The following is a 15,273-nucleotide window of genomic DNA, read 5'->3' on the forward strand; positions in this document are numbered from 1 at the left end:
ATCCAAAAACCTGAGCAGTCAGGTGCAGGCTGGGTAAACCAGAGGCAAAAGCAAAGATGGAAAACTAAAGAAGACTCTAGAATTGACTATGTATTGACTCTGAAGTCAATACTAGGCAAAAAAAAAAAAAAAAAAAAAAAAACCCCAGACCTTGGTTTCAGTTTAATTTTTTCAAACAGATGTTTCAGTAGTTAAGAGAATGAAGTGGTTGGACTTTGGCAAAAATTTACTTTTATTTAAATAGTGTTAAATTAGTGGCCTGATCCTATAAAAAAAAGACAATTTAGCAAAGCCAACATTCTGGTGTTATCTTTTGAATTTAGACACAGGAGGGATTAAGCCGCCCAGTAACACTTAGAATCAGGAAGGCCGAGGGCCTCGTTCACTCCTGGGTTCCCGTGGTCCTCAGCAGCAGGGGAGCAGTAAGCTGCACATCTGCATTTGTTTATTCAGGTGAGGGCCAACGACATCTTCAGAGGATTTATACTGAAAGGGCAAAAGATCGAAGAACTACTTTTCCTTTACTTTAAAAATAAATGTTTTAAAAGGTGGTGGTGGTTATTATTACTGCTACTACCACTATTATTACTTTAGATGCCTGGTGAAGATTACTACCTTTTTTTTCAAATATGAAAACAAAAGGATTTTTTTTAAAGACTTTATTTTTTTTGAACAGTTTTAGGTTTACAACAAAATTGAGAGGGAGGTACAGAGATTTCCCATATACACTCTGCCCCCATATATACAGAACCTACCCATTATCAACAGGATTCTTAAAAATGTAATTCCACAAAGATTCACGAATTTATAGTTCTTTGCTGTGAACGGTTTATTTTGCAGTCAAAGGGTAAGAAGTCACACCCTGAAGGGTTTCCTTCTGAGCCTGGGACTCAGAAATACACCACTATATGGACCACTAATACCTGTATTTAAAAATTCATGTTCTATAAATTTTTCTATTTATTTGTCAAAATTAAAAATGGCACATTCATATAAAAAAGGCAAGTGAAAGTCAGTCCCTTCCACCCTAGACGTCTTTCGTTCTCCACAAAGGTTACTGCTGTTAAATTTCTATGGCTCTGGAGAACGTCTCATGAATATTCTGGCAATATTAAATATAAAATATGCAAAGGAAATACATGGGTGGGATCACACTAGTCATGCAGTCTGGTAATTTATTTTAAAAAAAATAACATGAAATCCAGCTCATTCTTCTTCTTGTCTCTATTAATGGCTATATCTAACATATGGATGTATCAATTATATATACTTAAGTTTCTAGATTTTTTGCTATTATAAACAATGCTGCAATGATTATCCTCATTCATTTTTTGGCTCCTTTGATGTTATTTGTAGGTTAAATTTCTAATAACAGAACATGCATTTAAACTCTTGATAGGGCTACACTGCAATCCAATGGCCACACCAATCCATGTTCCCACTCACAGGAGAGTACTTTTCTGTTTATCCCTTCCCTAAAATGTACAGCATCATGTTTTAAGGTAACTTTAAATTAATTTCCTCTCACCTAAGACCACTGGCACTATCATGCCAAAATAATAGTAAAGTTTGGTATAACTAATAAGCAGTAAGGGACCAAAAGATATCAAAAGAATTAGTGAGGGTGATGGGGCGAGTTTCTGACTGAATGCAGAGATATTTACAGTGGTTGACAGAAGCTCAGGCTAAGCTTTCTCTTATAAACCACACATTTACATAGAAATTTGGTAGCATTTTTCTGATGCTTCAGGGTAGAAACTTCATTTTTTTTCTTCAACTCCAACACAGCTGAGAGATGTAATGGACAGATTTGATATGTATTTAGAATAAAATCAAGAGTATGTGGTAAGGGACTAGATGTTGTGTTTGAAGGAGAAAAATAACAAAGATGACTCCTGAGTGTCTGGCTTAAGCACTTGGATAGACCATTTACTGAGGCAAGTTGGCCAGTAGGGAGTTCAGTCTCGGACATTTTTGAATTGGAAGTGGGGATGTCAAAGTGACAAGTGGCAATATAGCTGAAGATTTTAGAAGGTAGGTCTAGGCAGGAGACAGAAATTTGGAAGTTGTCACTTATGCAGTTCCTGAAGCCATGGAATTTGCTGAGGCAGAGAACAGAGGAAGAGCAGGCAGAAGCAGCCCAGGACTCTGCTCTTAGGAAAGCCAAGGAGTAGAGGCCCATTTATAGGTGAGCAAAGGGATGAAGATCCAACAAAGGGAATCAGAGGAAGCTGCCTACGGAGGAGGAGCTGGAAGACGTCGCAAAAGCTTTTCTAGAAGGAGTCATGACCAGCTGGGTCAAATGCTGTTTTAATACACAGAGGAGCTACTTTTCGGAGTGATGGATGGAAGTCAGACTGGAGGAAGTTAAGGAGTAAAGTCGGGCGAGAGCGTGAACGACATTAATGGAAGCAATGCTTTCAAGATGTTGCCCACGAAGGGCGAGAGAGAAGGTGAAAGGCTTGAGGGGTGTGGAACTTCAAGCTGAAACATACTTGAGAAAGTTTATAACTGATGAAGAGCAAGAGAGGGGAGGGGAGGGGAGGGGAGGAAGGGGGAAGGAGAGAATGGGAATGAATGGGAATGAGAACAAATGAGAGAATAAGAGGGGGCAGGTCCCTCGAAGGGGAGGGGATTCAGAGCATACAAGGACAGCCTTTGTTAAGAGACACTTCCTCCATCACAATAGGAGGGCAAGGAGGACTGGACGGAGCTGCAGGTAGGTTTATAGATTTGGTCTGGGACATCCAGGGAGTTCCCAAATGATGGCTTTTATTTTCCCAGAGAAGGAGGAAGAAAGGTCATCTGTTGAAAGTGAGATGAATGAAGGAAAAGTTAGTTTTGAGGCCAGTGAAGGAGGTTTGAAACAATCATTGCAGACTGTGTAGAACAAGTTGAAAAGAGAAACATAGTTATTTATTACTGAAATGCTCCAACTCATAATGGCAACAGCTTGGGGGAGAGAATTAGTCAGCAACCTGGCAAATCACTCATTGGCTTTGAACTATATCATTTTTATCAGAGAAAAAGACCACAAGATACAAAATTAGAACACTTCGCAGTTCTTTCTAAAGCTCATTATATGAAATTTTAGTTAAGAACAGTTGCAGCCCAGCAATTCCACATCTAGGTGAACTAAAAAGAATTGAAAACAGGTACTCACACACATACATGCACACACGTTTATAGCAGCACCATTCACAATAGCCAAAAGGTAGGAACAGCCCAAATGTCATGAACAGATGAATGAATAAAAAAATTGTGGTACATCCATACAATGGAATATTATTCAGCCACTGAAAGGCATGAAGTACTGCTATGTGCTACAATGCTGATGAGCCTGAAAAACATTATGCTAAGTGAAAGATGCAGCTTTGTACAAAGGTCATATATTATATGATTCCATATATGTGAAATATCCAGAATTAGTAAATCCACAGAGACAGAGCTCAGATTGATGGTTCCAGGAACTGGGGGGAAAACGGCATTGGAATAACTGCTTAACGGCTACAGGGTTTTCTTTTGGGGTGATAAAAATGCTTTGGAACTAGGCAGAGGTACGGTTGCACAACATTGTGATAACTTGCATACTTAGAGTTGTATAGAGTATATAACTGAGTTATTCCTTTCTAAGAAAGAGACTACTAAGCCAAATTTAAGAATAAATCACCAAAAGGATTTTTTATGGACAGTGATTCTCACGGGGCAGAACCAATACTATTTCACTTCGTCGTATGAATTTGAGGCTCGGGTATTTTTAAATGATGTAGGTGGTAGAACAGAAGGCAAAAATCTGATTATGTTGTGTTGAAAGGTAAAAGAAGACTAAAAAGGGAAGGCTAAGGACAAAGTAGTAAAGAAGACCATGAAAAACTGGTAGATACTAATTTCTTTTCATCTCTACTTACAATTAATGTGACATTCATGCTGCACTGAAGAAGAGAAAAAGGACTTAAGTACTCTCATAGATGATAAAAAGTAGCAACGAAAGATTACAGACCTTTAGTTGTATTTTCAGGGGTCTAATTTGCCAATTATAAAATCAAGTTCTTCTTTAAGTAATTTTAAAAAATGGAATGCAAAGAGGCCAAAAATAAAATGGCAGTTTGTCCTATAAGAGCGGTGCTATTTGCACTGATTAAGCAAACTCCCAGCACCACTTCCTGTCTGGAGCGAAAGCAGAGTCACAATGTGCACGTGGGTCTCAACCTCCGATGCTAAGGAGAGCAAACAGCACTGTGATGAGGAATTTTTATATTATGATTATTTTCCATTTAAAAAAGAAAGAGAACACCAAGTTAAGTAAAAAAAACCTGTGCAAATCAGTGTTTGAAAAAGTTAGGCCTCAGACTACGTAGGAAATACTGCCTATCATTCCAATATCAGAAAGTCTACTGCGTCCTTCTGAAGTCGGCTGGGGCGGGGGGCATGCGGCAACAGGCAGGCGGTACAAACTGCAGAACTCTAAACCACTGACCCTCGCTGGTAAGGAGGTCACAGTCTACAAGGCGGCATTTACTCTCTATTAGGAATTAAAAAGCAAAAACGAAGTCCAAACGAAACTGCTAACGGTCCTGGCGAACACACTGTAGGTTCCCTGCATTAATCTGCAGCATGAGGTCAGGAAGACAGTGTTTTTAACACTCAGCCTTGGAAATTTACAGGCACTTTGATAACTCTGTGGTTGGCTGCTGCTTCTGTTACCATGGAAACTGACTGCTAAAAATGGGGCATGTTTCTTTAAACTGATCATACCTTCATACAAATTCCCTTCTCCTTTTTGTCAAAAGTTGAAATGAATTTAAAGGATGCTTCTCGTGGTATGACAACGTGATACAAAGCCAGGGAGCCTGGTACAGAATGGCAGGGATAACATTAGCCTGTGGCAGACACACAGGAAGATACAATACATATATACATTTAAAAAAATCTCGTTTGGTTAAAAAGCAGTGGAAATAATGTACACGGTGGGATAAATGGAAGTATAACACAAATGACAGGCACTTCAAAAGCAAAATCATTGACCTAATTGCCTGATCACCAGCAACGTAAAAGGTTAAAACAATACTTGATTTGTTTTTTTCAGACAATTAATTTTTAATCTGTAGGATGGTGCTGGCTCTACACTCGAACTTCTAGGTTTCTCACCCTATATGGTTCCACAAGAAGATAATGTTTATTTTTTTATTTTGGGGGCAATCAGAAATTCTATATTCTACCACTTTACTAGAATTTTAGTGAGCAGCTACAGGGGCAGGTTAAAGTTCTTTCCTAATTCCTCTAACATGAGAAAATGCATGTCATAAAAAACATTCTGAAATATCTTAATGTAAATTCCTAAGGCAGGCTCTCTGAATAAAAGGACAATTAACAATGAAAAAGGAAAAAAGTGGAATATTATTTACCTCCAGTTTTTCTTAGAACAGTAAGCACAAGCTGCTCTCTAGAGGTCACTTGATCCTGGCTCAATATATTGGTTTTTCTTCCTATTCTGTGGATTTAGAAATGAGGCTCGCTCACACACACACACACACACACACACACACACACACACGCATATCTGTATACAGACATAGATATACCTACATACACACATGCACATGCCCATTTGCCCACCCAAACATAAAGAGAACTGAGAGCTGCCATAACTCGCGTGCTCTCCTAACACGGAGGCAACTGTGCATGCTGATGCAGATGAGAGGATGAGTTGCAGTTATGCAGGCCACTGGGGCGAGGGTAGGGTGGGGTGGGCAGGGAGAGGCATTCTGGGAGAGAACAGCAGTGGAGGGAGGGAGAAGTGTGACGTGTTTCTGAAGGCAGAGGCAGGGCCTCCCTCAACAAAGGGGGGCCAGCGTGGCTGGGGAGAAAGCTCTCTTTCCACCTGAGTCCAGACCCCTGTAAAGACTCTATCTGAGGAAGGAGACCTGGACAAGGGTGGTGGCCATGGTGAAACAGTGCTGTGGATAAACGAAATATCTCCAAGGCAGAATGAACAGATTTGGTAACAGGATGTGGTAATAGCTTATGAGGAGGACGTCAAGGAAGGTGTCAAGGATTACTCCCATTTAGGTTCTAGGATGAGCCAGTGGGTGGACAGAGGTGCCATTAACTGAGACAGGGAATGCTGGAGGATCATGTTTCATGGGAAGAAGTAAGGGGGCCACTGGAGACATCAGGGATGTGGATGATCAGACAGGTCTGGAGCACAAGAGAGAGGCCTGGCCCTCCGTCTATAATCCTCACTCATTTGGACCAAAGCACATACGGGTTTCCTGTTATCTCTTTTATGTGTGTGCATATTTTAACTCCTATATTATGATTCAGTTTCTAGCTTTTTAGGCTGTGAGCTCCGTGAATCTTTTCAACCTCTTGCATGATGCTGTGTAGAAGCACTCAAATTTCTGCCAAATGTCTGGCCAGGTAGCATAGTGGTTAAGTTCTTGCACTCTGCTTCAGCGGCCTGGGGTTTGCGGGTTCGGATCCTGTGCGTGGACCTACACATTGCTCATCAAGTCATGCTGAGGGGGCATCCCACATACAAAAGAGAGGAAGATGGGCACAGATCTTAGCTCAGGACCAATCTTCCTCACCAAAAAATAAAAAAAATTAAAAATTAAAAAAATCTGCCAAACGAAACTATTTTTAATAAAAAATTCTATTATATAATTTCATCTCAAAAGTAGTACGTACTCATTTTTAAGAAACACTGAATCATATCTGGGAAGAAGACTCTTTTACTTTTTCCTTCATACCTGTATGTTATTTGAATTTATTATGGGCATATCTTACTCTTCAAATTTATTTTTTTAAAACATTAATTTAGTGACACTTCACTTGTATAACACTTTCAATTATGTACAACATTGGCAGAAGACAAAGAAAAAATTCCCAGAGAAATAAAAATAGACATTGCAAAATTCACGTGCTTTACTTAAAGCAGGCTTTGTAGTGTTCTTTATTTCAGCTGTCTATTTGTCTGTTTCTCCCACTATGGCTCAACAAATTTTAGTTGAATCAGCAATAGAATCAGGATTCCACTTCACAGTTTGTTAATATGTTCCTTACTTTAAAGAAGATCAGAAGCAGCAAATTAGAAAAGGGAGAATTGCTGCATGTGGCAGCTGACAAAAATCAAACAATAAATAACAATTCTAGTAATCTATTAATGCTCCAGGGATCATTCTGTGCATTTTGGGTTATGTATTATATCTGAAGGTAATCATTCAAATTATATTCTGCTTCAGAAGCAGGGAGAGGTATAATACTCTTTAAACACTTGCCACATAATAATAATAATGTGTCTATGAGAGATGCAGGACACTGGGGGTGAGGTAAAAAATGATCCAAACAAAGATCCTATCTCCAAAAAATATTATGGTCTAATAGTGAAGATGGCACAATGGCCAAAGGGGAAATGCCGTGAAGAGATGCAGATCAAGTTATTGGGAATACACAGCAGAGAAGTTGCTATTTTTAGCTAACAGGATCAAGTGACTTTCTTTAGGAAAGAGCACAGGGACTAGGTTTTAAGAGACTCTGAGCTGCAGAGCTGGTGTGAGAGCAACATTTGGGAAAGACGTGAAGGAGGAGTGTGGAGCAGCACTGTCCAGCAGAACTCTCTGCAGTGATGGAAACGTCTTATAATTGGCCCTGCTCAATACAGCAGCCACTAACCACGTGTGGCCACGGAGTAGCTGAACCGTGGCTCACGTGACCTAGGAGCTGAATTTTTAAAAACTTTATTTCATTTTAATTATTCTAAATTTAAATTTAAACAGCCATATGTGGCTAATGAACAGTGCAGGTAGAGTATGTATGAAATAATTTCCACCACTTAAAAAAGTTTTGGTGCTTTGATAAAGGTATTTACTTAATCTATTTTCCCCAGGTCAGATTACTCAGAATGTCTCTGACAAATGTGCATTTTTTTCATAAACAGATCTACCATAGCCACGTCCCAGTACACCACATTACTCTACTCCACTCTCTACTACGTAATCTGCCACAAAATTTCAGAGACTTTACTCAACTCTTATTAACCAGCCTGTGACAGAGTTGGGAATGCAGTCCCCTCAAATCTGTAACCCCCCACACACACTCATGATTGAGCCACACAATGAAAGGAGCCCAGATCCCCAAGTCACACTCGGAGGACAGCTGACCAGGATGGCTGTCTAATCCACCCTGGACTATGTTTTGAGCAAGAAATGCACTTTGATTGGTTAAAACACTGAGTTTGGGCATTGTTGGTTAGAGCAGTTAGTCAAAGTAATTAATACTCAGCCCAGTTTTCCTTCTGCAGTATGTCATTTTCACCGTGAGAGAGCTCTGTATACTGAACACTGACTTTTCTTTTTCAAATCCATTGGCTACCATTTTGTCTTTGATGAACACAGGCTATACCTAGCTGGTAGCAATGGTATTATGATTCATGATCTCAATAACAACTCATGTTAAACCACTTATCTGAATTAAATCATCTCAATTTAATTGATTTTCTCTCAAAATGTGTTAATTATTAATTCTTAAGCTGGCAAGTCAGTGATCTGTAATATCCTTCTTCAGTTGTAGAAACAGAAATTGAATTTAATCTGTTGAACATTAATAGAAAATGATCTGTTTTGTGAATAAGTCAAAAGGTGAGATTCCCTATTGTTGGTTTGACAAAAGAGACTAGTCTAAGGAAAATTCCCTATTTTGAATTTGATCAGAATTCATGACATTTGTTGCTATTCTCATCAGGGCAGAAAATAATCAAATTCTTCAACTACACACATGGGTTGGTATTTATCAAAAGTTTCTAGAAGCATTGAGAAAGCTGTGAGGTGATATTGCTTTATTATCCACACAGTCCTCTGGTACTGAGGACAACCATGCACAGGCGGCCGGCACCTGGAGCATTTTCCTCTCAAATTTTCTTGTTAAGGTGTCACAGAAACTTTTGAAACCTCTGACTATTTGGTTACAAAGTCTGCTTTTACCCTGAATAATAATTTCAGCTAACTAGCACTGTCAACACTAACAGGAGTTCTCAAACATCCCAGGATAAGGAAGAACGGAGCAAGTGCTTGAGAGGCAGAGTGGCCGCCAGCCCCTCACAGTGGACGAACGTCTGAACCCCCAGAGCCTAAGCTGCGCTGTGGGAGCAGGACCAGAGGGACCAGAACTATCCTTCCTGCAGACCTGGAAACATGATTCAGACTTTCAAAAAACCCCCAGAGGTTCTTCTTTTAAGCAAACAAACAAATACGAAAACCAACTTTGCCAAAAATGAGTAGAAAACCAAACACTGTTCATGTGAAATATAATAAATATTTTAAATTAGTGTCCCTTAACCCATGAGGCATAGACCATTAGACATTACTAATAGTCAGTCATAGATTTGTCTCTTTTGACAAAACAGCAGAGGATCTAATTAGACCCCAGGGCGTTTTAGTGTTTGAACAACGGCTGCCATATCAATCAACTTTCAAGGATTAATAAAACTGAGGTTTGGCCCAAGACCTAAAAGCAGGCAAGGCTCAGCAGCAGCTCGTCCCAATGTCATATTCTCCAAGGCTAATAGCTGACCGTTGGTGTTCATGTGCAGGCAGTGACTGTGACACACTGAATTCCAGGCTTTCAAGCCTCCATAGGAACCGAGCAATTTTCATATTACTCCAAACAAAAAAGCAGCTTTCTGCAAAATTTCTCCTCCTATTTTTTCCGTTCTAATTCAACCCAGATCTAATGCTCTTTCAACGTCACTACCTTTGAGGCAACAGATCACCCTTGATATCTCTCTGTTTTTACCCTCAGCCCTATCTCTAGCAGAAAAAGAGTAGAGATACAGTCTGTTGAGATATAAAGCAAAACCCAGTTCACTGCAACTGCAGTGAGACAGATGGATTTTATCATCCAATCATATCTGTGAAATGTTTTAAATATGAAAGTTCTCTCCCCTTATCTCTTTATACTTATGAATTTACATGACAGTAATATACAGAATACTTCTCTTTTGTCGATATACAGGATTTTAAAAATTAAATTTTCAATAGAAGGAAAACATAACAAAGGGTTAAAAAATAATAAGAAGGATGACAAACTGGCATTAAACCAAGCATCTCATAAAAACACTATGAAATATGTATTGTTTGCCCTCATTGTACAAATGAGGAAATGAAGGCTCAGAGCAGTGAATTTGTGCAGGGTCACAAAGCTGGAAAATACTGTGCCTGGGATTTGATTCCAAGTATACCTCACTTGGGAGTCCAAGCTCTCACTCTTTTGACATTATACCATTGCACATGTGTAAAGTGAAAGCATGGTCACGATTGTCAGGGAAAGAATCTGCACATTACGCAATCATCTTGACTTGACTTTGCTGTTCCTGTTGATAATTCTCCTACCCTCTTATATTTTTAATCTTTTCTTTCTATGCTCCTTTATCATACTCTGCTGTTACAACATCTTTTTATTTCTCCTATTCCATTTTCCTCTACTTTTCCAGTTTTTCAAGTAGCACAAAAATTGTTTTAAATGTATGGCATTAATATGAGCTTCACACTTGAACTTGACTTAAATGATGCATAGATAATCTTTTTAAGTTAACAATTTAAAAAATTGGAGTTCCCCTCAGTACGTCTCCAGAACATGTCCTAAAAACTCCACTGGCACTGATTCTGTAAGAACCTACACCAAGGCTTGCTGTGCACAAGTAGAGGCCACCCCATTGTTTGGTTCCCGGCAACAGCTATTTATACTTCATTGTGTGTCGTTTGTTTCAATCTAGATGTTTTTTCTACTCATACTCAAAACTAGTTCAACTCTAGCAAGTCCAACGATTGTTTCTTATTATCTTTTAAATCTGTAACAATCTATCATCACATTCTCATATTCTAAATGTCTGACAGAAATATCCTTTTGGAAGAAGCTCAAGCTGCTCCTTAGGCAGATAACTCTACATTTACTCTCTGGGTCTCTGTAAGATCAGTGAGAGCGAGTGGAGAGGTAAGGGGGCGGCTGATGGCAGGAGCTGAAAACAGATAAAATGAAAAGGGGTTATGGGGGGGGGGATCCTCCCAAAGAATGCTAGAAAATCAATTTTCAAATTAAACAAGTATTGAAGGGGGTGACCTTCATATCTCAAATTTAGGAAAAACATATTCTCTGAAGATCCTGAATTTCTTAAATCATGGCCCTTGATCTCCAGCTGCTATAGTAAAGCACCCACGCTGGTCCTGCCACACTTCACTATGCCAGGACAGAGGAGAGCAATGCCCAAACCTTTGGCCATTTTCTTAAATCAATCAGTGACGGACCTGTGCAGTGGCCACTAACAATAACTGACAGTATTCTTAAGCTTATTCTTTGCTTTGTTAAAAAAAATCACAAAACTATGCAGTGTGCTTTTAAAAACTGTAAAACAAAATAAAATGATGCAGTGTGTATTATAACCAATTAAACCAATCATTTAAAGACTAAGAAAGAGCCAGCTACCTTCCTGGTTTTAAACAATACAAACCATAAACATTAACTGGAGAAAATTAATTTTCCTGGAATTATGTTCATAGACCTAAAAGAAACAGTGTTTTGAATAATATTGAAAAGGAAATGGCCTCTCCTAAGGTGGGAGGGGGGCAAAAAAACTGGAGAACATGAGAAAATCTACAAAACGAACCTAGAAGGATTTTCCTGAAATGAAGACTGGCTTTGCAAGTCCCTTTCCTGTATTAATTATTGCAAAATGCCTAGCAGTCTATCAGTTAATGAATCGTTAGAAAGAGCTACCAAGAACAGCACTGAGCTTTCATTTCAGAGAACTTAGAACGTGTAAGGACGTGAGTGAACAGAGAGAGCAGACACACGGCATGGTAAGCAGACAGACACGCTCAGCCTGGCTGACGGCAATATGAATTTGGCAGTTTTGCCCCTGTCCACAGACAAACTGACCTTCCTTGAGACTTTTCTGGTTGCTCCCCTCAAGGCATTCCTTTTCTTTTAAAGGTTCCAAATCCCCAGCAGTTAAAATCTCTGGGAAGCCCTGTTGCTGCTTCTTGGAGCTATCGATCATGGTGAGAGGCTTCTGGAGACAGGCAGCATCAAGCAGGAGAAAAGCTCAAATAGCCGAACAGCAGAGGCCGGCGCGCTCAGAACGCTCTGGTCCCTGGGTCCTGGGCGCCTCCTCACAATACCCCAATCACTGGGCAATCACGTCTTTAAGCAGCTGAAGGCAGCCATTACCCTTTAGTTCCCAGCTTGACCTGCAATACACTCATGCTGCAGGAAGCCCTAAACTCTCCCACATTGGGAGGCAGAGCCACGGAGGCACGATGCTGAAATCCCACCCCTTTTCCCAGCCAGCCCCCTTTCGCTTGCCATTCCAGCTTCCCCCGCGCCGGGTACTTCAATCTGCAGTTTGATGGTCCGAATCATCTGACAAACACTGAGTCAAGCAGTTAAAAATAAATCCTCTAGTTGTTAAAAGAGAAGACTTTGCTGATACCTAAGAAGACAAATTGCTGCCTGTGGTCTCTCTCCCCCTCTCTATAAACACAGCCGCAGGCTGTGGAAATACTTTCTATCAGCCAGACAAGCACATTCATTACTCATTAAGTTCTCCAGCTAAACAAATGGCAGTCTAGGGCATCCGAAGGAAGCGGGTCTTATCTCAGCAGAGGCACCACACTGAATAAACATGCTACCAGCATATCTGGATAAAAACAGAGGCATTTCACTACCAAAGTTCTTTTATGGTGTGCTTTTATGCTGCGTCCGGCCCTCCCTGGCAAAGCCAGCGCTCTTTGTAATAGGGAAATGTACTGTAATTGCAGCTTTCTGCCTTCGCCAATTCAGACCAGAGCAGCAGTTTTCCTTTGAGCCACTAGTCGGCTTTTCAAGAGAGTTAACATCGCCATGATTGTTCTAAGGAAAAATCTCCTCCCACGTATTAAAAGCAGAGACACCGAGAGCTTATATTTCATAACAGATTCAACCAGCGACCAGCCCAAGTTTAATTTCACATGAGTTACCAACAATGGGTACCTCTCCTGCAAGTCACAGACTGCTGCCCACTAGACACAAGGCACGCTGCTCGAAGGAAACGTGTAGGTACGGCGATTGCAGGCAAACGTGGAGATGAGCCTGTTTTCACATACACCAAACATATTCTATCATCTATAGCTGTAACCAAAAGAATCTGATTTTTTTTTTTTAATGGTTCAAAGTATGCTCCTTTGCAAAGAGCTCCCATAAAGCTCACTGGAGGTTTTAAGAGCAGTGGAGTGAATCCTCTTCCATGAGAGATCTATTTTGTTCACTTTTTTCTAACCAACATCTAGCAGAGTGCCTGGAATATTAGGAGTTCTCAATAAATACTTGTTGCATGACTGAGTGAATGCATTAAAGCAGAAGATAGTGCGACAGGAAAAAGTCTTTTGATAACACCCAGAGTTCTAAAGAAGTCCTAGATCAATGACCAAGAGTGACTAATTTTAGATGAACAATTTTCTCTTTAAAAGAAAATATACACATACATTTTGAATGTGCATCTGACATGATCCTTCTGTGGGATAAAGAAAGGATTACATTTTTATAGCCAGAAAAATCAATATTCGCTTCAATATTTAAACACAGATGGGAACTAGACAAAGATTCTGTCCTTTGTCCCTGGTTCCAAGGCTGGTGTGCACTAAACCCGTGCTGTGCTAGAAAGATAGCTATCTACCCTTCTCCAGCGTCTCTTGAGAATGGGATTACACAACACATGACATGCTTCCTGTCGACTGGCATTCCTTCTGAAGCAATTTAAGCCCATCGTTGGTAGTCTAGACCTCTGCAGGAACAAGCAGCAACAAGCTTATCACACTTCTCAAAAATGTCCTCAAAAGCTCTGCTACTATTTCTAATCCTAACGCCTTTATCCTTCTAAATTCACTGTTCTGCACCTTTAAAGGAGTAAGAAAATAACCATCATTGTTTTAGGACATTCTTCAGGTCAGTCACTTTATTAGAAGTTTTGTGAAGTTTATCTCAGTTAACCCCCCAACAGCCCTTTATGGTTGCTATGATGATTTGTACATTATAGACATTTCAAGGTGAAGACCAAAGTCACTGAGCGTCTAAGTGGCAGGTCTGGAATTTAACCAGTCTTAGTTCTCCAAAGGCCAAGTCTTTTTCTATTGCATTACAATGCCTGCCGTCTTCTAGAATATGCTCCATTTCCAGGCTTTAGTTTGATCTTGGGACAGGTTTAACAGCAGAGGCCATAAATTTTATAGCCTCCTTGTAATTCTACTCCTAGTGAGGGAGAAGGAAGCCAATATAATCATACTAGGGTTCTTTTATGAAAGCATTAACTTTTCCTGAAATAGTAACAGCAGCAGCCAACTTTAGTGCTCCCAAGGCGCCACAGTCTAAGTGTTTTTCATGTATTATCTCATTTATCCTGTTGACAGACCTGTGAGTTCAACAGTATTATCCCGATTTACAGATGAGAAAACTGAGGCTAGAGAGATCAAATACCTTGTCAGAGGTCACACATAAGCGGTGGCCAGGATTCCAAACAAGCGGCTTGGCTCCAGGGCCTCCATTCTTAATTACTTTGCAAAAAGAACAGCAAAAACAATAAACTCCAACATTCTCTTTTTCAGGAGGTTGTTTTTAAAATCCTGCCCAACTGCTTTTAGGCCACAAGTTTAGAAACTGAGTACGTACACAGCTATACCGGCCACTTTAAAATTCTTTACGGCTTTGTGTGTGTGTGTGTGTTGAGTGGGTTAAAAAATAAAACAATTCTCTTTTAAAGATCCTCTGTAAGCTTATTATTCTTGTATCTGATAAACATCAAAAATCGCAATAAGGAAACACACTGTCCTGCTGTAAGTTTATATAAAAAGTCTTGTCTCTATAGTTTTGAAAGGAAACAATAACTTTAGTGGTGAATATGCCTCAAAGAACATTTATTTTGCTATTTTTAAAAATTTGAAATAATTTCAAATTCACAGAGCTTTTTTTCCCTGAACCATCTGTGAGTAAGCTCTGACATGATACCTCTTTACCCTAAATGCTCTGGTGTGTAATTCCTACAAACAAGGATATAACCCATATAACCACAAAATAGCCATCAACATAAGGAAATTAACAAGGATATACCACTACTGTCTAATCCACAGACTCTATTCAAGTGCCACCAATTCTCCCAACAATACCCTTTATAGCGAAAGGATCCAAACCAGGATCATATATGGCATTGAGTTATCAAGTCTCTTTAGTTTTCTTCCATCTTAAATAGTT

The 15,273-nt window shown here is 39.7% G+C and overlaps 1 protein-coding gene across 24 annotated transcripts in view; it reads right to left on the bottom strand.

Moving 5' to 3' along the window:
* Positions 1-15,273, bottom strand: part of MRTFB (myocardin related transcription factor B) — a 259,277-nt gene that overhangs the window by 58,220 nt on the left and 185,784 nt on the right. The window contains exon 1 of one of the 24 annotated variants that reach the window (XM_008520525.2): positions 11,932-12,784. The exons of 22 other annotated variants lie outside the window; for them this stretch is intronic. In XM_008520525.2, the coding sequence (XP_008518747.2) occupies positions 11,932-12,052 (121 nt within the window). In that variant the 5' untranslated portion in view covers positions 12,053-12,784. Of the gene's footprint in view, positions 1-11,931; positions 12,785-15,273 lie in introns of those variants that run through there. One more of the 24 variants, XM_070568511.1, reaches the window with a different exon arrangement.

Source organism: Equus przewalskii, chromosome 12 (assembly GCF_037783145.1).
Source record: "Equus przewalskii isolate Varuska chromosome 12, EquPr2, whole genome shotgun sequence".
Classification (NCBI taxonomy): Eukaryota; Metazoa; Chordata; class Mammalia; order Perissodactyla; family Equidae; genus Equus; species Equus przewalskii.